This window comes from Sarcophilus harrisii, chromosome 2 (assembly GCF_902635505.1).
Source record: "Sarcophilus harrisii chromosome 2, mSarHar1.11, whole genome shotgun sequence".
NCBI lineage: Eukaryota > Metazoa > Chordata > Mammalia > Dasyuromorphia > Dasyuridae > Sarcophilus > Sarcophilus harrisii.
Genome location: NC_045427.1, coordinates 583826218 through 583849779, shown reverse-complemented (window position 1 = coordinate 583849779; position 23562 = coordinate 583826218). Strand labels below are relative to the sequence as shown.

Below are 23562 nucleotides of genomic sequence, written 5' to 3'. Positions count from 1 at the left end.
AAATAGTGATTTCCACAAAACAACTTCATTACTTTATAGTCACACTAAGGCTATATTGAAAAAATACAATAAAATTCTCATCATCAAAATGTATATCAAATTATAACCTGATGTGTTTTTATGGTCATTATTCAATTATATTTCAATAAACACCTGTTCTAAAAACTGAAAAACTTCAATTCCATTTTACCTGTATGTTAGGAGACAACTGTTCCCCCGTATTCATCTCTATATCAGCTGTAGTCAAAGGTGTTACTTGCAAAGCATTAGAATTCTCACAATTCAATTCTTTAAACTTTTTAATGTCTTCTTTGTCAGCTAACATTGTCTGCGATTCTTTAATTGTAGGCTTATAATCCTGTATTTAAAACATGATTAAGCATAAAATAATTGAAAGGCAAGTTGTGCTGAGAGATCTTTACACATCAAAATGTTTAAAATCATATAAGGCCAAATTCCCTTCACTTTCATATTTTAAAAGCAAGCCCTAAAAGGTAGTTCAAAATAAAAGTAGAATATTTCCCTAGAAAACTCAAATAACCTATCCAGATACAAAACAATTTCATTAACTACTGCATCAGAGTGAAGTTGTTTTAATTGTAACCTGTATTTTCTCCTCTTTATCCTTACTTCTAATTAGATCTAATACGACAATAGCCCCCAATACACTCAGATAAAATATTTAAATCTTTTACCATTCATTTCCTTTACATTATGGCAGGAGTTCTTAACATAGGATCCATGATCTTTGGTTAGATTTGGGAAGGAGGTGGGAGGGAGTATTTGGGAACTTAGATGAGAAAACTGTTTCATTTTTCTTCTCAATAACTTCTGAAATTTTGCTTTTCTTTTAAATTATGAATGCAGGCAACAAACATTATTTCCAAAAGGGAACCAAAAGCTTCTGGGATCTGGGACACACATAAATGTTAAGAAATCTTACATTTATGTGTAATCAATTTCATTTTCTATGATGTTGTTTAGTACTTGTCAAAAGTGGAATTGATTACACCCTAAATGCTTTAAAAGAACTCATTAATCAGTCTATTAACTTAGAATAAAGATCAAAATCAATATCAAATTATACTATATATATATAAAATACTAAGGCAAATATAAAATTGCCTTACTTACATGATTAAAAGAAAAAGTAAGGGAATTGAAGAATACTTCTCTATTCTGCAGGTTCCTAGGGCAATGGAGTGTTCCTTTAAAAGCTATAAGGGATTAAGTGTGAAAACAAAAAAACCAAAAGAATTTGAAGAGGTGGAGATGGAGTCTGACCTTGATCATGAAGTTGGAGGTTGAAAAACATCCAACAAAAGAAGAAAAGAAGACCTTGGAGATAAGAAACAAGTATGAAACTTTTTCTGAAAATAAAGAGTGAAAAGGACTGTGGCAGATACTGATCCTCTGGGGAATGAAAAAGAAAATCCATAAAAACCAACACAGATGCAAGATTATCCAGTAAGGATCAACAGAAGAGACCTGGTGGTTGTAATGTCCTTCTAAAGGGTATAAACTGACTGGAGATGGATGAATGACAGCTCCCTGGTAATAACAGCAGAGGTCCACTATCCCGCTGGGTCAGAAATATCTGACCACAGAGCAGCTGATAAGATTAGTCAGAGTGGATATCTCTGTGAACGCCTAGTTCAGGGCATTGCTGGTTTATGCCCTTTGTTTTGGAAGAGGATCCACCTAATGGATGATGTCTTGACTTGTCATGGGAAGTAGATTTAAGTGAGGCAGAACTGCACAAAGTCATCAGCCTCCCTCTTCCAAGAATTCAGGTTCAGTGGCAAGACAAACGTCTAGATGGGATGCAGTGGATGACCTTGGCTCTTTAGTACCTGACCAAGGTCCAGGTGCTCCACAGTGCTGGCTTCAGCCCCCTTGGAACAAACTTTTCTCACCTGCCGATTCTGCCAGGCAAGTCCCTGGCACATGGAAGGGTGCAAGTCCTGTTGGTTACCCCCATCATGTAGAGTCCATCTGCCAAGATGGTTTTACCTGGGTGTGGCTTCTTGGAGCCACAGGTGCAACTTAGGTGGCAGATGAACATCAAAGATGGAGGAGCAGCCCTGGAAAGGGTTCAGCAAACCCTCACGCAGAGGTGCTGGCCCTCCCTGAATACCCCGCACACCCATCTGTAAAATAGAAATGAAGCTGTAATACAGAAAGGAACCCCAATAAATAGGAGAAAAGTCATTCCTGCCACCAACTAGAATTGGGGAGGTGGAGTTTTCTCCTTCCCATCTGCCATTCCAAACAACTTAATGGTAACCTTGTGATGACTGTTAACCTGTGATATCATCAAGGATGGTTGATAAAGAATACTTTTAACAAAATCTAAGTTAGAAAAGTAGGGAAACAACACCGTACTATCAGTTAAATTACAATAAGGAAGCTTTACTTAGTTATAGGGAGAAAATGTTTTTTTTTAAAAAAAGAGAGAGATAGGGTAATTTCTATCAGGTCAAAACAAAGCTTAATAATAAAAGGTATTTTCAAACTTTTTCTTGATCATTTCATCCCTGTGCTTTAATTTATCTCTTCTATTTCACTGCCAAGATCCTAGAAATCAATGCCTGTTTTGATTGCTTCTAATTCCTTAAACTTTTTAAAAGTGAAATGACAATGAATATAATATAATAGAAGCAAGAAATATAATCTTTCTAAAAAATACAATTAGCAACAATTTTAGAGAAACTTGGGAAGATGTATGAGAACTGATGCCACGCAAAGTGAACTAAAGATTAATTTATACAATATAACATCTATACTTAAAAATTGAACAATTTTTAAGACTGATCAAGGTAGTGGAGAGGAAAGAAACTGGAGGGAGAAAAAAAATGCTTAACAGTTGAAAAAATAAAATTTAATTCTTATAAGTAATAAAAATAAAATATATGGGGAAAAAAAAACTTTTAAAATGACTGAATAATACCCACCATGAGAATACAACAACCCAAGTTAACAGCTCAGGAGGATTAAAGAATATGCAGAAAATCACAGGAAACAATGGAGAATTGCAGAACATGAAATATTATATTTATAGAATTAAGAAGCACAAACTATGAATTTTTACAGATAATAGATCACATTTATGAAGCACTTTAAGATCACAAAGCTTTTTACATGCATTTACACCTTATTTGACAAGTATAAGCAACCCATGAAAGGATAGTGTTGTAATTACAGTGAAATCAAAATTAGGATGGTCTGCTTTTCATTCTAAGGTTCTTTCTCCTATATAAACCTAAATTTCAAACCTTTCTGGTACTATGAACAGCAGCTTTTTAAAATTTTTAAACTTTTAAAGTTAAACCAACAATTCCTGTTGGTGAAGGTGAAGAAAAAAAGAAAAGAAAAGAAAGGTAACCTTTTTGGAGTCCTCCGATATGGTCCTTTTTAGTTGCTCAATTTCATTATCTTTTTGCATGTTACTAGAGACTAGTGTTTTGAGCTGTACTTCTAATGCCAAAACCAGATGATCTCTTTCTTCTCGCCATTTCTGTAGGTCATTATCTTTATTTGCTAGTTGTGCAGTAAGCCTTGCCTTAAATAAGGGAAAAAAAAAAAAAAAATCATGGAAAAAAATCATAATAATCATAACCTGAAATTTTATTAAAAGATTCCTGTTAAATGTTTATTATGAACAACTTCATCTTTATTACTAAAAGATACATAAAATAATGTGGTCACACCTATGCATGTTGTCACTGTGAAAACATCAAGATAATGCATTAAAAGACTACTTTTGGCAATGTTTTAAAGTTTTGGATAAAATAATGTCCCAATTTTCCAATGTAGTCTAAAAACTGAATAAAGCAAAACAATTCTTTTGATTTTCTGACAGAAGTTCACGATATTAAAATTTCATAGATCACTATGAAAAAATTTCAATATTATCAAAATGAAAAAATAGAGTATGGTTTTAGGGTCAGGATAGGAACAAAGGGGAGGGTCATGATCAGATTATCCTGACATTTTTCCTCATCCATTATTTGGAGTTTGGATATCCTTGAATTATTAATATTTGGCACCATCTACCATATTGAAGTGTTGTATAATTGGAAAACGACTTTATAAATTTCAAAGGCTATGGAAAAGTGAGTTATTATTTTTAAAAAAACAACAAGAATCTTAAATATCATCCATGGAGTTATACAAATTGAATATATAAAACTCCTTATGGTTTTGCTTATAGCCCTGTGGTCAATAATACCAAATATTGTGTAGAGGTTTAAAAAAAAATTAATTAGTGATCAGGTAGGATCTTAATTTTTATTAGATGAATAACTGACAAAGACATCTCTTAGGACATCAAATTTCGTAATCTATAAAATAAGGGTTTTAATTCACATAGTCTCTAAGTCTTTTACAACTTTAAATTTCTATGATTTAAAACTTACTCTATTAAGATTTTTAAAAAAGTGTAAAGAATCAAATTCTCCAACTATATTGTAAACTTCTTGGATTCAAATTCATTAGTAGAGAAACAAAGTCTTCTGCTCTCAAATAATTAAGTTTGAATGTTGAATGGAAGACATGAAAGAATTCAAAAGAAGCAATAAGACAATAAGATCCTATAATTTTAGACAATCAGTGAAGGAGGGAAGCAGGGGGAGGATTCAGCAAAAGTAGCATTGGAAAAGAAGGCACATTGGACAGATAGTATTCTACTTGACAGCACTGCCAGCAGCTAGATGTCCCCTGAAAAGGGCAAAAATGATTATAAAGTAATGCAGTGTAATGGAAAAGAACATGGAAATTAAGGCCAGTACTGGGTAATTAGTAAGACAACATACTTCCTTCTTAGTAAAGAAGTGTATAAAACATTCCATATATGTATAGCCCTCCCCTCATAATAAGGAGGGAAATGTTTTGTTTTGTTTTGTTTCCCAAGTAATTACATAGTGTTGGGCTTAACTTCCATGTCCTTTTTTCATTTATATTAATGTAGAGACTGTGTATAGGGACAACTAAGTAACACAATGAAGAATGCTGTTTCTAGTCAAAAATTCTCATCTTCCTGAGTTCAAATCTGACCTCAGACACTTGCTATCTGTGAATGGCTTTGGGCAAGTCATTTAATCTTGTCTGTTTCCTCATCTGTAAAATGCACTGGAGAAGGAAATGGCAAATCACTCTAGTATCTCTGCCAAGGAAAACCCAAATGAGATCATGCAGACTCAGATACAACTAAAACAATTTAACCACCACAAAGCTACTGTGTGTATGAGTTGCCTGGTTTCACTGATAATGTGTTAGTGTTCCTCCAAACTCTCCAATAAAAGCTATTTTCCAACTTTTATCTTCTTTGACAATTTGATGGATGTGAGGTTTGAAAGTTCACATTAATTTTTAAATTTTCATTTTTCTTGGGTTATCTGGAACGTTTCTATTATACAGTAGTTAGGAGTTGGCAATTTCTTTGAAAATTGTCCTTATTTTTTTATTGCTCATCTATAGTCCTTGGTTTTATTTATAATACATATGGGTGTATAGTACAAAGTGTTAATCTCAGACTTCCATCAAAGATAAATGATGCAAAGATTTTCCCTGTTCTCAGCACTTTCTTTGATTATAGGTGGGTTGATTTTGTTCATGAAAATTTATAATCAATTTTGTCTATTTTCAATCTTTCCTTTTAATATTTTGGTTAAGAACTTCCTCTGTCCCATTTATTTCTCACCCCCCCGCCCTTCTTCCATCCTCTGTCCCATTTATTTCTCACCTCCCCCCCTTCTTCCATTCATGTTTAATGTATTTATTTTATGACTTAGGTTGAACAGTCATTCAGAATTTATTGTGTTACACTGTAAGCTGCTGGTCTTAATTTATACATTTATGTATCTATAATTTAACATATATATGGCATAACATATATACATACATATTATTATTAACCTAATTTATACATTCCAGTTTTCCCAGCAGTTCTTACTAAAGAAGGAAAAGTAACCCTTTGACCAACAGCTTATGCTCTTTATGAACCTGTAGGCTATTGTGTTTGATTATTCTTAAATTATACTGATTAGTGTGCTCCACTGTTCTACTTTTCTTTTTGTTAATCTATCAAAGAATTTTGGTTATTACTGTGTTTGAAATCTTAATCCCCTTATTTTGTAGAGGATCTTTTAAATAAGTTTAATGTATGATCTAAAATTGGTAATGTCTACCTTAATCAAGGTTGGGTGCAAACTACTGGGAACCTAAATAAATACTATTTTCCCTATCACGCAGTTCATTTAAATAATTTTATATTCACATTTTCTTAAAAAAATGAAATATTTATATAGCACGTTCTGTGGAAATGAAAAACTGGGGGGAAGGGGAGATAGAATGATGCTGAATAAACTGTTGTACATAAAACTTGTGGGGACAGCAAGTCAACCTTGGAATGAAAACAGTATAAGATCAAGTCCCATCTTCTTTTACCTATATAACCCAAGTTAAACCACTTAATCTCCAAAAGTAAAAGGCAAGTCTCTAAGGCTACACACAATGTAAACCTGTATTGGTAGAAGTAATCCCCTTATTAGGAGCTCCATCATCAATGACATTACAAAAGATGAAGAAGAGGGAAGAGGGGACATGAATAAGAGGAGGTAACAAGAGAAGGGAAGGAAGAAAAGGAGGAGGAAGGTGAGAAGACAGGAAGGAGAGAAAGAAGGAAAGGAGAGGAAAAAGCAAGTAGATGATGAGAAGAAGAGAGAAGGAAGGGAAGTAAAGGAAAAGGTGGGGAAGAAAAAAGGAGACAGGAGTGGAAGAAGCAGGGAAGAAGGAAAGGAGAAGTGAGGAAAAAGAAGAATAAGATTCAGGAGCAATGAATATGATAAATTCAGAGAAACATGGGAGAATTTGGATGTCCTGATGCAGATCAAGTAAAGTAGAATTGAGAAAATGATCAAAACCAATCTGGATCCCAGAAAATAGAAAAGGAAATATATTTCCCTCCTGGCCTCAGAATAAAAAAAAACCCATGGGCACATCTCACATCTTCCATAAATTGGCTGTGCAACCTCATGTGACACTTAATTTCTCCAAGTGTTCTAGATAATTAATTCTGTAATTCTGTAAAAAACAGAGCATAATTTTGTCATTAATACCTAGGAAGGGGTTTCTGCAGAAAAAGGTAACTACACCAATTAAGGAAAAAGAGTTATTAAGTAAGAGGCAAGGAGAGAAGGAAATAAGAGTTAAACCGTTTTAATAAGATGAAAAACTCCAGATAACTTTCTTGTAAAACTACCAAAATGTTAAATATAACTACCAATTATCAAAGCAGAGGATAAATCAGAGATTTTCCATTTGAAGTTGCTTCCAATGATTACTTTCTGGCTATTCTGGAACCACAAAATTATATTTTTATTTCCTTCTCTGAAAGACTATTAGTTGTTATTTTTATAAACAATTTTCTCAGATAAAGGTTATATCGCAAATATACAGAGAATTTTATAAGAATATTGAGTCATTCCCCAATTGATCAAAGAATATGAAGTCAGTTTTATCAAAGAAATAAAAGCTATATATAGTCATATAAAAATGCTCATAATTATTATTGATCAGAGAAATGCAAATTAAAACAATTCTGAGGTATCATCTCACAACTATCAGATTGGCTAAAATGACAGAAGTAACAAATGACAAATATTGGAAATGTGGGAAAACTGGGACACTAATACACTGTTTTAGAATTGTAAAACTGATTCACCCATTTTGGAGACCAATCTGGAATTATGTCCCAGAGTTATAAAACCCTGAATGCCCTCTAACCCAGAAATATCAGTACTAGGCATGGTTCAGAGAAAAAGGAAGAGAACGTATATTCTAAAATATTTATATCTCTGTGTGATGGCAAAGAATTGGAAACAGAAAGGATATCCATCAATTGGGGAATAACTAGACAAGTTGTGATACATGAAATGTAATGGAACAGTACCAATGACGAGTGGGTTGATTTTAGAAAAACATGGAAAGAGTTAAAAGAAATAATGAAGAGTGAAATGAGTACAACAGAACATTGGATACAATAACAGCAATATCCTTCAAAGAATGAGCTAAAAAAGATATGGGCAGGTCCAAAGAGTTTCAGTTTAAGTTTTGACCAAAAAAGGTCATCAACAAAGAGATAATACAAGTCACAAGGAAGATGAAAACAAGAATCAATGGGAGAAATTCAACAAAGCAAAGGACATGAAAAAGGAGGAAAAACTGCTTTTAAAATTGTAAAAGAATAGCAAACAATGGACTACATGTTTTTCCCTTAAAAATAAGGACTGTACTTTCTATCTTTTCTACTCACTAAAACTTTAGCCATAATGAAAGATTATTATTTAATTCTTCTCAAGTAAAAAGGATTATAGCACCTTATCTGCACAAATTTCACTTTTTCCTACCACACTGTAAAGAAAATGCATTTGGCCATCACCCTGGAGCCTTGTTCAAATACAGTTGTGGTTCAAATCCTACAAGGGCAACCATGGCAGTAGGAAGAGTTCTGTACTTTGAACAATTCTTAGAAACTCAAGTCAAGGTGAAAACCAACACTTTCTTTTAAAGACTCTTATATAGACTTCTATAGCGCTTATAAAAGCTCTCCAACATTCTACTGTGTATTATTTTTGTGGTGTCTCACATTTCTCTAGTACTGCCTTTCCCTAAAGATCTTTGTATCCTCTTCAGTATCTAGCACCCACAAGAAGAGCCTGAATGGATTAAACCGTTTCACAGATTTGAGAACAGAAGAATTTGTGTTAGAGAAAATTCTTCCCAAGGAGAATCCTAAACATACACAGCAAATTGGTGTTTTTTCTGTATTTTTTCTATTTTACAATAGTCACTGTACAACTACAGCATGAAGCTATGAAAGAGGATGAAAAGCTGTGTTTCATAGCATGGACAAATTTCTGGCCATATTTGTTATTCACCAACACCATATGATCTCTTTATCATTTTACAGGCATCTTCTGGCTTGGTTCTGTTTATCTGATCAACATGTTCCCTGGGTCCCCCATAGCAGGGGAATCCCTATCTTCTTGCTTTTTCTGAGCAATATCCCACCCTCTTTCCTTGCCTCAGTCTCAAAAGACTGGCTGAGGTCCATGCCCCAGGAGAGAGTGGGGGCTTCTCTCTGCCTGAGGAAAGCTGAGAATCTGAGGAGTAGGCAGAGAAAATACTTTTTGCAAAATAGGCAATGCACCAGGTGCTGCAGCAAAGGGTAAACCAAGAAAGCAAGGCCTCTCTCAGTCTCCCACCTACCACTTCATTATGAAGTTGTAAACAACGGGCTCGGTCTTCGGCGTACTTTTTCATCTCTCTGTTTCGATGGTTCTCAGCTTCTTTTGCTTGAGTGATGAGCATTGTTTTTTCTTCCAACCATTTCTTTCTGTCATCTTGATGCTTCTGTTCTGATTCCTATATACAAAAAAATTAAGGGAGCAAAGCTGTTAAGAATAGTTTATGCAGGTGAAATGAGCAGAACCAGGAGATCATTATATACTTCAACAATGATACTGTATGAGGATGTATTCTGATGGAAGTGGATTTCTTTGACAAAGAGATTTAATTCAGTTTCAATTGATCAATGATAGACAGAAGCAGCTACACCCAAAGAAAGAACACTGGGAAATGAATGTAAACTGTTTTGCATTTTTGTTTTTCTTCCCAGGTTATTTCTACCTTCTGAATCCAATTCTCCCTGTGCAACAAGAGAACTGTTCAGTTCTGCATACATATATTGTATCTAGGATATACTATGACATATTTAACATGTACAAGACTGCTTGCCATCTGGGGGAGGGGGTGGAAGGAGGGTTGCAAGAGATAATGTTGTAAAAAATTACCCTGGCATAGTTTGGTCAATAAAAAGTTATTTAAAAAAAGAAAAAAAAAATACAATAATTATCAGAGAAAAAAAAAAAAATACATGCCTGACATAATATTGAACTGAAGAACATCAATATTGGAAAGGATGCTAGACATCTAATCCAACTAATAGTCCAAAACTTTTAAGATGACATTTTAAAAGGAGAGCCATTGAATTGATATAACATTTGATAAATCCCACAAAAGGAATTAATCATCTAGTATTAAGGCCCTGTTAAAACATTTCTACTTTCAAAAAATAAAAATAAAAATGACATTAATAAGAGAAATTCACTTTTCTTCTTAAATATCATTTTGTCAACCCAATTTCCCTAGAGAAATTTTAAATTTTAAGAAAATTGTTAAAAATCAAAAGGAATGTATGACCCAATACTGAAACTCACCATTATTCAATAAAGGAAGATAATCTCAGATCCCAGAAGGCAATGACTTAGTTGCTACAAATTTGATTTTCATGACACAAAGTTTGTTTTAGGAAACATCTAAGATTTTTAGCTTTTCCACATATACAGTTATATGTATATATGTGTGTATATGTGTCTTTATGTGCATTTATAAATGCAATATGTATGTAACTTATGTAACATATATATATATATATATTACATACTTCTTACCTCTGGGTTTCAATAGATTGCAAGTGATTCATTGACTCAGCCATCTTAAGTTTACTCATCTATTGTATTAACATATAATGAGAAATAAAGATCAAATAAATATTACCTGTAATTCTTCTTGTAACTGATTGAGCTTTTCATTGAGTATATCTGTGTTAGCCTTATCACTTTGATCTGAGTTTTGTAGCTCCTGATGACTGATTTCAGTCTCCAGATTCTTGTATTTTTTCTTCCATTCTTTCAACTCTAGTGATAAACATAAGTAGACCAAGAGAAAGTGGGACATGAGAAAAAGATTGACAAACATAAAATGCCATACAGGTGTGTACATTTATTTTCACTTGTGTTTTGGTCCATACTCTGATTTTATCATTATAAGGGAACTCCATGCAGGAAAACCCCCCCTAGCATGTAAATCAGCAATTTATTTTAGCACACTGAAAATTTGTGGCTTGCCCATACTCTAATATGTATTTGACTAGTATATATATCAGAGGTAGGACCTGAGCACACATCATCTTAGTTCCAAGGCCATTCTTCTATATGGCTATCTTATAGAATAATTACTACTTATCACTGAATGTAGTAATGTGCCCACATAACTACTCCATGTCCCCAGCAGATTTACTGATGATGCTGAGAGACTGGACAGGATGTCTAAGGATATAACATCTGGAATACTGCTAAGATGTAAGGCTATGAGTAGGGAGAAAGGTGAGACTTAGTAGTTTACTAATCTATGGTATTCTCAACTACTCTGCAAAACAAGCTTGAGATGTGGCAGAAATAATCAACACAAGTGATTCACCACACAATTTTCCCTAGTGAGTTGAGATTTTTCAACCTTGGTTCTTGATAAAATAGAATATGAGACTGATTCTAGTAACATAAAATTCAATAAGGGTAAATGTCAAGTCTGGTACTTGGCACACACAAAAAATGAACTTTACAAATTAGAGGGGATGGCAATTTTTCTAAAAAAGATTTGAGTGTTTTTTGAACACTTCAAAAACAACATGAGTTAGGAAGTGTGACGTGATGACTAAAAAACCTAGTAGGATCTTGGGCTGTACAAAAGGTCAGAGCATCCAAGAGTGGGAAAGTCCCACTGTGATCCCCATCTTTGTCAGACTTCATCGGGAGTACTGTCTTGGGCACCAGTGTTTACCAAAGAAATTGATAAAGTGAAAAGTGTCCAGAGGAATGAGACCAGGATGATGAAGGGCCTGAAGAACATAACATATGATGTTCATTTGAAGAAAAAGGACATGTTTAGCCTGAAGAAGAGAATATTCAGAGGGTTCATGATGGTTCTTATGAAGAAGAAACTAGACTTCCTTTAACCTCATCCCAGAGAGCTGAACCAGAAGAAATGAGGTAGAAATTACCAAGAAATTTCCTAATAATTAGAGCTAACCACAAGTATAATCAAATGCCTCAAGAAGTGTTAAGTTTTCTAGCAAAGACTGAAAAATCACTTGTTGAGGTCTACTCCAACTTTCAAATGTTGGGATTCTGTGTTCAAATTCCTTCCAAGTCCTCCAATTTCATCTACGCAAGTTTATACTATCTTTTGTATTTCTATATACACATATATAACACTATGATATTTATAAAAGTAGAAAAGGCAATTTTAGAAGAAACAGGAAAATCAAAGCTTTAAATATGACCTATTTCAAATCATTCTAGGTAGAGATAGGTTGACAGATGAACAGATAGATAGATATAGACTGATAAATAGATGGACAGATAGACAGATGATAGGTAGATGGATGGATTGACAGATAAACAGACAGATAGAAGGATGGATAGATATACTATTATTTTTTTTTTTACCAGAAGTCAGTTTCACAACTTCTTCTGATCTAGACTCAAGCATTTCTTCCATTTCTACTTGAGTTTGCTCCTGTTCTTCCATTGTTGCTCGCATTCCTTCAATTATTTTCTCTTTAACAGCCAGATCTGGAATTTTTTGCAAAGTCATTTCAAATATCATTACCATTCTAAGTATTCCATTTCCCTTTAGTCCTTTCACAATTGAGAGATACTATAAAGGTAACACATTGAAATATACTTAAAACATATTCAAAACTCTTTAACATTGGGACTTAAGATAAAGTTTTATTAAGCAGCATTTCTAACAATCTTTACTTTTATAAACAAGTTTTCAATAATTTTAACAGGACTTATTTGTGGTACCCAAACACAGGCTCAATCCAAAATTAAGGCTTTGACTAATAAAAAGTCATCGGGATGAACTAAAATTATATTTTAAAAATATAAATTTCATTTACATTTATACAAATAACATAACTACATAGATAAGCAACTATTCTTACTTCCATTTTTATGTAAAAGAACATATAGCAGAATATTTTAAAAGACCCAAAGTTATACAAAAATCAATGCAAAGAATAATAAAGATTACTGATCAACTAATATTCTTTATTTTGTTGTTAAATACTTTTGTCTGGATCATGGTAGCAAATGTTATAAAACTGATTTTACATTGTTAAAGAGGGAAAAATGAGACATTTTGAACTAGATATTCCTGTTTTAACATAGGACTTTGTAATTCACAATGTATACATGAAATGCTTTATTTGAACTTTAAGAAGAAATTACATTGCTGAGTTTAATAAATGTGCTAAGAGTTACACATGAGAATTGTTCTTCTAAGTAAACACCTGGAGAAGTTGTATATTTATTCCATTGAAGCCATCAGCTTTCATCAGCCATCATCATTCAAATGAATCTTCCCTCTAAAGCTATCAATGATTTCGTTAATTATCAAATCTAAATGTCTTTTCTTAGTCCTTAGCCCTCTCATTCTCTTTGCAGAGGGTAATTAGTACTGCAAACAATTTTTCCTTCTGGATACTCTCTCCTCTCTGGTTTTCTTACCTGTCTGGCTAATTTTTCTCAATTGCCTTTGCAATATCATCAATATCACCCTCCCTAATTGTGAGTGTTTCCCAAGATTTTATCCTAGGCCTTCTTTTCTCCTCCATCTGTATTTCCCCTTTTGGCAATCTCCGCAGCTCCAAGGGTCTAACTATCATCTTTGTACATATGATACATAGCTACATGCATCTATCCCCAGTCTCTTTGAAAGCCTCAGTCAAATATTAATAACTGCCCATTGGACATTTCAAACTGGACCTTTCCCAAACATATTAAGCTTGACAACTCCCAAACTGAATTTATTACCTTCCTTGCCCAAACCTTACCTCTTTCAAGCTTTCCTAGTTTTGTCCAAGGTAGCACCAAACTATTTTCTAGTCTATTAGGCTGGTAATCTAGGCATCATCTTGGACTTCTCACCGTTTTGCAAACTACATATCCGATCAGTTGCCAACTCTTGCCATTTCTACCTTCACAATAGCTCTTAAATCCTACTGATTGACTCTATTTACATAGCTTCTACTTTAATTCACATCCTCTTCACTTTTCTCCTATATCAAGAAGCCCATCAAACAAATCTGGATAGTGCCCATTTTTGCATGGTCCACAAGCTAAGAATGATTTAAAAAAAAAACAAACATTTTTAAATACAATAACTTTATTTTTTTCCACTTATTAGAATTCCCCCATTTACACATAAAGATAGTTTTCAACATTTACTTTTGTAAGACTTTGAGTTACAAATTTTTCTCTCTTCTTTCCTTCCCTCCCCAATCCCCAAGACAAAAAGCAATCTGATGTCATAATGTGCAATCATTTTAAGCATATTTCTTTATTGATTATGATAAAAGTTTATTTTTAAAAACGCAAAAATCTCTCAGCACACTAGAGTCAAAAAAAAAACTCAAGCAGTATTTTGCTGATTCCTGGTTGGCAGCAATAGCCTCCTTACTTATCTCCCAACCTTGAACTTCTCAAAACTCAGGTTGATGCCTGAGTGATTAATTTCCCTATTCAACTAATTCCAGTGGCTTCCTATTGCCTTTAAAATAAAACATAAACTTCTTTTCAGTCTTTAAAGTTCAACATAATCTGATCCCAACCTCACTGGACATTATTCCCTATATTTTGCAATCCAGCCAAACTGTCTCTCTCTGCTCCTTAAACACAAGTAGGGGTCAGAAAAATATTACTTGAGCTTTTGTAACACCACATGCTAAGAGAACTTGTTCCCATCTCCATGCTTTTGCATTGGCCATCAAGTGATTAAAATGAATTTATTCAACTTCTGCTTTCTAGAGTCCTCTTTTCCTTTAAGACACAGCTTAAGCATGATGTTTCCCCAAAACTTCCTGATCTTCCAATTGCCATTGAACTTTCTCCTAAACTATTTTGTATTTAATGTATATGCATGTATTTCTATTTACTAACTTTGTATTTATGTTTTATACATTTTTATAAATGTTTGTTTCTCCATTAAAATATAAGCTTTTTGTGAATAAGGATTATTTTGTTGGACAACTAAGTGGTACAGTGGTTAGAGCACTGGGCTCGGAATCAAGAAGACTCATTTTCATGAGTTCAAATCCAGCCCCTCGGTAAATTCATTAACTCTGTCTGCCTCAATTTCCATATCTATAAAATGAGCTGGAGAAGGAAATGGCAAACCACTCCAGTCTCTCTGTCTAGAAAATTTCAAATAGGATCATAAAGAGTCAGACACAATTGGAAATGACTAAAAAACAACAATAAAAATTGTTTGGTTTGGTTTGGTTTGGGTTTTTGTGGTTTTATTACCCAGTGCCTTGCATTGGGCTTGAGATACATACTAGGCACTTAATACTTCTTAACTAATTTGCCACAAGGATTTAATGTAAAAGCAGTTTTAAAAGAATAAAGTTACACTCCTCCCCCCGCCCCCAAATAAACACTTTCCTTTTAGAAAAAGCATGTAATTTTTTTTAAAGATACACAACCACATATGGAAAGAGTTCACTACACATAACCTTTAAACTTATTTCATAAAATACCTTACTTTGTGTAAAAGAAACACATTAGCAAGAATCCAGTCTTTATAACATATGCAATTCATGCTACTATTTATCCAAGGAGAATGTAAAAATGAGAAATAAATAAAACCTAGTTACCCTTTTTCTGTTTTGCAAAAATAAGCACAACCAATTCCATTTCACTTAAGAATTTTAAAGATATTTCAAAATAAATTCAATGTGTTCTACACATTTTGCCCCATTTTATTATACAAAGTTTTTATTTCTTACCTTTACATATGTTTTGATATTGTTTCATAACTTCTTCAGTATTCTGATTATTCACCTGTTCCTGAAAAATTTAATGAAACTAGGTTAATAAATTTATACCTCAAACTTTAGAAACTGGAAAATAAGAAAACATTTATGGGATTTCTAATTTGCAATGTCTAGGGTAGTGCCAGACAAGTTTCAAAGTTACTCTTACCTTACAGAAAAAGAACAATCAAAACAACACAAATTCTCCCTTTACTTCTATAACTACTAGATTCAATAAACAACCATGTTTTCTTCCTCTTTCTTGATCCAAAACAAATTTAAGAGGCAAGAACAAGGAGAACCCACAAATTCAGAAATAAATGTTAAAAGATGGTAGGTGATATTCAGTGATATTTAGGAGGAAAAACATATGACATCTTTGTCAAAATAAAATGTGATCTAAGCTTATTTGTCACCAACCCAGCAATTTAGAAATAGTTTTAGAGCTTATGAGAAATAGAATGAAGAGTTAGCTATAGCATACCACTAACCTATTTCATGTCAATCACAGCAAAAACAAGAGAAATGAGAGAAAATCTCTAAACAACAAAACACCTCCAGGGATCACAAGAACATAAACTGGAAGAGTCTTTAGAGATGATCTAGTCCTCCTCGTTTTACAAATAAGAAAACTAAGACCCAGTCATATCCAAGGTCACAAAGAACAAAAAAAGAACAAGGATCTATCTGCCAAGGAAGATATGAAATAACAAATGATTTTTATAACAGTTTAAAATTTATACAGCGCTTTACCTATATCATCTTAATCTGATCCTCACAAGCAGTGGATATTAATGCATTATTACTGCATTTGATAAGTGAACTGAGATAGAGAGGTTAAATGTCTAAATACAATGGTTGACTAGTTAGCATCTGAAGGAAAATTCTAACTCAAAGTCCAGGCAGTGCTCTCTAATACTGAATATTGAATGTGGCCTTTGTACATATAGGTCCTTTTCCTTTTTTTTTTTTTTTTAATCTTTTTGGTGTATATACCTAGTAATGGTTTTGCTGAATCAAAGTCAAAAAACCATAGTTTTATAGCCCTTTGAGTATAGCTCTAAATTGCTCCCTAGAATGGTTGAATCAATTCACACTTCCACCAACAATGACTTAGTGTCCCAATTTTCCAAAATCTCTACCAAAATTAATCAATCTGATAGGTATGAGGAGGGTACCTCAGAGTTGTTTTAATTTGCATTTCTCTAATTAATAGTAATTTAGAACAATTTTAAATATAATTTTAGATAGTTTTGAATTTTTTTCTTCTAAAAACTGCCACTTCACACATAGATGTTGGTCTATACCTAGTTTCTACCAATTTCCAGTTTTCCCAGAAAAGAGATAAATTCTGAAATACTAAAGCCACAAAAAAAAAAGTTTTTAGGAATAAGGATGATAGCTCTAATTACTGGACACAAGGCAATGAAATTTATATTTTAAAAAAACCAAAAAAATGGAAAGAAGATAAATAATTTTTGTAAATGCCAGAAAAATTTCTAAATTTATATATTTATACAATTTATCAATGGATTTACAAATTTACACATGATTTACAAAATAAAAATTATAAAAATTAATGTTAAAAAAAGAAAGCTAAGTAAGTACTTCAAAAAAAGTTTATCTTTACTAGCAAAGTGTTGTATCCTGCTTTCTGGAGCCCCCAAGCTGGGGTGATTAAATATACCTTCCTAGTGGAGAAGTGATGAGGCAGGACTCCTGAGGAGGATAGGGAAATGGAGTCTGTTTATTTCAAGGGCTTTCCCCTTTTTATAATATAACAAAAACAACTCTGATAATGTAGGACCACGTAAACAACTTGTTATGTAGTTTGCCACCTGGTATCACTCTTCCACCTGCTATACTCTGCTTCAATCTCCACACAGGTTGTCACCGCCCCCTGACTTCTCAGGAAGGCTGAGAGCCTTTAGGGAAGATGGGGAGCCAAACCAGACATTGTTAGCAGGTTCCCTTTGAGCTAAAGGGTCTTTTACATTACACAGAGTTTCCCCACTGACTGTAACCCTTTACAACAAAGTATTACAATTTCTAGGAACCCTGATTCATAATCTAGAAGTCATCCTTTATTCACTACTCACAAGCATTTATTGCCAAGTGTTATTCATTCTACTCCCTTAATATACCTGAAATCAACCACCTCCTCTCTGCTCATATAACCATCTCCTTGGTTATGACAGCATGCCTCAACCCAAACAATCACAGCTGCCTAAAAATGATCTCACTGCCTCAAGTCTCTCCCTTCTCCAATCCATCCTCCAACCAGGTACCAATGGATACAATCAAAACACAAATCTGATGAACCCATGCTCAAAAAATTCTAGTGGCTCCCTGTTGCCTCTACGATAAAATACAAACTTTCTTTTATGAAGCCTTTTTTTGAAGCCTTACTGAACACTGCTTTGCTCACATACTCTAATCCCACTGGGCTAGTTGCTTTCTGTTCCCCGTATACCATATACTCTTCTCCTTATTTTTGCTTCAAAAAAAAAAAAAAAAAATCAATGATTTCTTTCTAAGTATCACCTCTCATAAAAAGCTGACCCTGATTACCATACTCTGTCACTTTATGTTACTAGATAGATGTAGAGATAGAAAGAGAGAAAGATATAGTGGTATCTATTATTCTATATACATTGTTTTCTCCTAATTGAATTTAAGTTCATTGAGGGCAAAAGCAGTTTCATTTTTTCTTCATTCCCTTTACCCCCAGTATGTTCTAATAATTCACTTATTACCACCTTGCCTATTTCCAATCTGTTTCCAGATGAATAATCTGCAACTATTCCTGCTCCCAGGATGCTAAACAGCACTAGTAGAGGTCATAAAAATGAAGCTAATGCAACCCAGAATAAATTTATGAAGCATAAACTGGGCTCTTTCTGTTGCCTGGTCATCCTCTTACTCTAATTGTTGGATTTCCTTTCTCCTTCCTTATAGGAATTATTCCCAACAGCTTCTTCTTTCCTCACCAGATTACACTCTTAATACACAGACCCTTCTGTTGATTTCTCAGCAGCAGCAACATCCACCCTCTTCCCATTTACTAACACTAATCCCTCTAACTATACTCTTAATTACAATCCCCTAAAACTCCTCAGACTTTATTCCAGTGATCATCCCTTCTCATGCATCTTCAAATTCTTTTTTCCCACAGCTTCCTTGCCATCTTCCTTTACAGGCTCAAGTTTCCTCATTCCTAAGAAATATTCCTGACCATTCTGTTCTCCATTCAGCTACTAGACCAATTCTTTCCTTCTCTTCACAGCCAAACTTCTTAAAACTTTTAGTGTTCACCTACTCTTTTATTAAACCCTTGCAATCAAATTTTGATTTCTACTGAAACTTCTTTCTCAAATAGTCGAATCAAACACCTTTTTTCAATCCTTCTCCTGTAAGAATTCTCTGAAATATATGAAACTCTGTGGTGATACTGACCACATCTACCACCATCATAAAAGCCTTCATTACCACTCTGCCAAATTATTCTAATAGCCTCCTAAAAAGAGTCATTCTGTCTCAATATCTTCCTCTTCTGGTCCAGCCATCACATCACTACTAATCTTTCTTAAATCAAAATTTGGACAAGTCATTTCTTTGCTCAAAAATGCTTAGTGCTACCTACTGTCTTTATGTAAAATACAAATTCCATTGCCTGCCATCCAAGGTCCTGTTATCATCTGGGGCAAAAATGATGCAAACTGACTCCATGCTACTCCCTCTGCAGGCTTTAATCAAAGGGAAAGTCTTCAGCTCCTGATTTTCCATTCCTCACTCACATAATTCTTCCTGTGTATGAAATGTGTTTTCTTTCTCTACTGACTTGATGAATTTTGACCCATACCTTAAAAAACCAATTTAAATCCTATCAGCTTCACAAATATTTCCCAGATCCCTCAATCTGCTCTATCACTGCTCACAAGGTCTGTTTGCCTTTATAATAGCTGTCTGCATGTATATATATGTCACATCCCCCAACTACACTCCATAAGGTAACACATTTTATTTAATTTTGTATCTACTCCCAAGATCAAACTACAACAATATGCATATAAGAATTTAATAAATGTTTGTCAAATTGAATTGAATTAATTAAATTCAAAACTTCCTTTGTCGTGAAAGATAAACACCATTAAATTAAAATAAGCAAATTTTGTTTCTAAAATGAAGCTAAAAAAAAAAAAATCCTGAAATAATTTCCTTCTCCATTTTACCAAACATTAAACTATAACCAAAAGAAATTAGTTAAAAGAAGCACATTACCTTAAGCTGTTGAATGGTTCGTTGTTTGATATCTAATTCCTGGGAAAACTGGTTTTTAATTTTCTCAAGTTCATTAACTTTATTCCTCAGTAATTTCTCTTGGTCACGCATTACAGATATCTGCAAAGAGTAATCTTTATTAAGCAGACTGAATACTTCTAAAAGGAGCAATAATCTTGACCACTTTTAAAGATTTACATAATTTTTCAGATATTAAAAAATCATAAATTCCATCATTATGTAAGGTGTCAAGATAATTCCTCATTTTTCTAACAAAAAACACAGACAAATCAATGTATATTTTCATGTTACATTGTTTTCAAAAACAAACTTTTTAAATCAATTCTATAAGAATCAACATAATACTTTTTATGTAATGGCAAATTTTTTTAACATTGTGGAAAATTACAGGGTAAAAAGTGCTGAATTTAAATTCAGAGGACATGGTTCCAAATTCTAATTTTGCCACTAATTACTTACTACTTTTGTGTCTATGGAGAAATTCCTTAGGTTCTATGGAGCACAGTATTATTCTTAGCTATAAAATCAGGGGTTACCAACTGATAAATGATTAAAAGATATTATCTATGCCATATCACGCATATCCTTTGACCTAATAATACTACTACTAGGCATGAATACCAAAAGAGATTTAAAAAAAAAAAAAAGGACCTTTACATCCAAAAACTATTTATAGCAGTTCCCTTCTCAGGGCAAAAAATTGGAAATGGAGTGAGTGTCCATCAATTGGGGAATGGCTAAATAAATTATGGTATGTGACTATGACGTTATATTATTGTTCGATGGGAAATGAAGAGTAGGATGCTCTCAGAAAAATCTGGAAAGTCTTCCACAAACTCAAGCAAAGTGAAATGTACTGTGTACATTATTATTATTATTATTATTATTAGCAATGTTCTGAGATAACCAGCTGTAAATGACTTTGCTATTTTCAGCAGTATGATTCACGGCTATTCTGAAGAACTTATGATGAAAAATCCTATGTATATCCAATAATTGATTGTGTCTCAATACAGATGGAAGCATTTTATTTTTCTTGAGGGTTTGTTGGGGTTTTTTTGAGGTGGCAGATCTGTTTTCTTTCACAATATGACTTTTACAGAAATGTTTGGGGATAAGGGAGAGAATCTGGAACTCAAAAGTTTTAAAAATAGGAGTAGGACCTAGTGATGTCAAGGGTTACTTCCAATGCTATAATTCTACAAGAATTTATGATTCCAAGTTAATTATTCTTTCTCTCTAGTACTACTCCTAGATAGGCATGGTACAATGAAAAGAATACTGAAGCTGGAGTTTGAAAGCTTGAATTTGATTAACAGGCTTATTACTCTCTACTTGTGTGGTCCTGGACAAATAACTTTCTCATTTGTGAAGTGATGTTAATTAGATTAAATGGTCTCTAATCAAAGGTTCTACATATCTCAAAATGTTCATAAAAGGATTCTTTGATTAGAATTAGAAACAAAGTGGTACTCATTGACTTGGGAATGTCAGAAAAAAATTGACATATGAATGTAATAGGCTATCATTATATAAGAAATGACAAATGGTAAGAAAAGAAACATGAAAAGATTTATATAAACTGAAAGAAAAAGGCAGAATCAAGACAACAATATAACTTTAATAATGCACAGAAAGAAATCATTAAAATAAAGTTGAACTCTTGAGTTTTGGGGGGACAAATCACTTTCAAAGCACAGAGTTGAGAGACTAATATATATTTTATCAGACAGGGCCTCCCTATCAGAAGTATCTCCTTAATCATTTTTCTTTGTTACAAGATAGGGTTCAATCTAGAGGAAGGATGGAAAATCACTCCCATTAGAGTAAAGTGTAAAGATTAATAAAAAAAAATTTTTTTAAAGGATTGATCTTGGTTTAAAAAATTTTTAAAACAGTTCAATAAATAGGCTAAATAAGGAAGAATCAAAATCAAATGAGCCAGCTGTATGTGGCACAGTGGATAAAGTACCAGCTCTGGAGTCAAGAGAACGTGAGTTCAATACTGCCTTCAGACATGTATCAACTGTGAAACCCTGGGCAAATCACTTAGCTCTTATTGCCACCAAAAAATAAAACACAAATGAATTCAATTACTTGATATATGTCAAATCCAATAATAAAAATTACTTGGAGAATGTGGGAAAATTAGAAAATAGTTATGGCTGAATTAGGTTTTGGACTAATATCTTATACTACATAATCACAGTTATGGTTAAGTCATCAAACATTAAAAGTCAAAATTTTAAAATACTAGAAAATAAAGTATCTTTTATAGCTATGGATAAAAGGAGATCTTAGCCAAACAAGGGACTCATAAAAGATACAAATTTCAGTTACATGAAATTAAAAAGCTTTTGCAATAAGCAAATTAGTGCAATTAAGATAAAAAGGGAAAATGTCAATCGGGGACAAACACCTTTACACAAGATAGTAAAGGGAATTTAAAACAAAGATATCAGTCTGAGTCATTCCCCTGTGGATATGGGGTCAAAAAAAACATGAACAGTTCTCAAGAGAACTACAAACTTATCAACCATATGAAAAACTGTTCCAAATCACTAGTAAGAGAAGAAATGAAAATCGAGCTTATTCTGAGGTTTCAACTCTCTCTCCAGCAAATTGTCTAAGATGACAAAAGAAAAAAATAGTGTTAAGGAGACTATAGAAAAAACAAGCACACAAATAGTTAGAAGAGCTATGAATTGGTTCATCTAATCTGGAAAGCAATTTGAGATTATGCCAAGAAAATTTAAATATCTATAATCCTTTAAGCCAAAAATCTCACTCTAGATATATACTCATAAACAAGTCAAACAAACACTGAGAAAAATTCTATAAACACCAAAATAATAATAGCAGCATTTTATGTAATGGAAAGAATTGGAAACAAAACATTATCAACTGGAAAATGGCTGAACAAATTATAAGACATTAATGTGATGGAATTTAACTGTGAAATAAATAGACTCCGAAGAATACTAAGAAGCAAGGGAAGGCTTATTAGAAGGGATACAATGTAAAGAAAGCAAAACCATGTAAAAAACATACATAAGGACAACACTGAAAAAGAACAAAGGGAAAAAAAAAAAACACAACTAAACACTGTATAAATGTGAAGACCATGCTTGGCTCCAAAGAAAAGATGAAAAAATATATTTCTTTCTTTTATTTACAAAGGTAGAGAACATAGATTTGAAACAGTGTATGTGCTATTCCAAACTGCTTTAAGTGTTAGTTTTGCTTTTCACCACTAAAAAAATAAAGAGGAAAAGAACATATTTGAAAGTGAGCGTGATATCCAGAAACAAATGAAGAAGGTGGGAGATTCATAGATATGTAACATGGTATATATTTTTTCAGATTTTTCAATGTTCTGAACAGTTTTACTGATTTTTTTTTCCTTTTTCTTTAAAAAAAAATCATCATACAGATAGTTCTTTTGGGAAGAAAGGAGAAGTATATAAAGGGGAATTTAGAAAATATAAAAAGAAAAGATATCAATAAATGTTTATTTTTTTAAATTAGCTTTTTAA

The 23562-nt window shown here is 33.1% G+C and overlaps 1 protein-coding gene across 3 annotated transcripts in view; it reads right to left on the bottom strand.

The window, feature by feature from the left end:
- Window positions 1-23562, bottom strand: part of KIF20B (kinesin family member 20B) — a 90944-nt gene that overhangs the window by 19790 nt on the left and 47592 nt on the right. For all 3 annotated transcript variants that reach the window (XM_012540592.3, XM_012540596.3, XM_031956021.1), the window contains exons 22-28: window positions 20006-20125; window positions 15698-15758; window positions 12351-12476; window positions 10621-10760; window positions 9271-9426; window positions 3386-3562; window positions 191-358 (exon numbers count right to left, since the gene is read on the bottom strand). In XM_012540592.3, the coding sequence (XP_012396046.1) occupies window positions 191-358; window positions 3386-3562; window positions 9271-9426; window positions 10621-10760; window positions 12351-12476; window positions 15698-15758; window positions 20006-20125 (948 nt within the window). The remainder of the gene's footprint in view (window positions 1-190; window positions 359-3385; window positions 3563-9270; window positions 9427-10620; window positions 10761-12350; window positions 12477-15697; window positions 15759-20005; window positions 20126-23562) is intronic.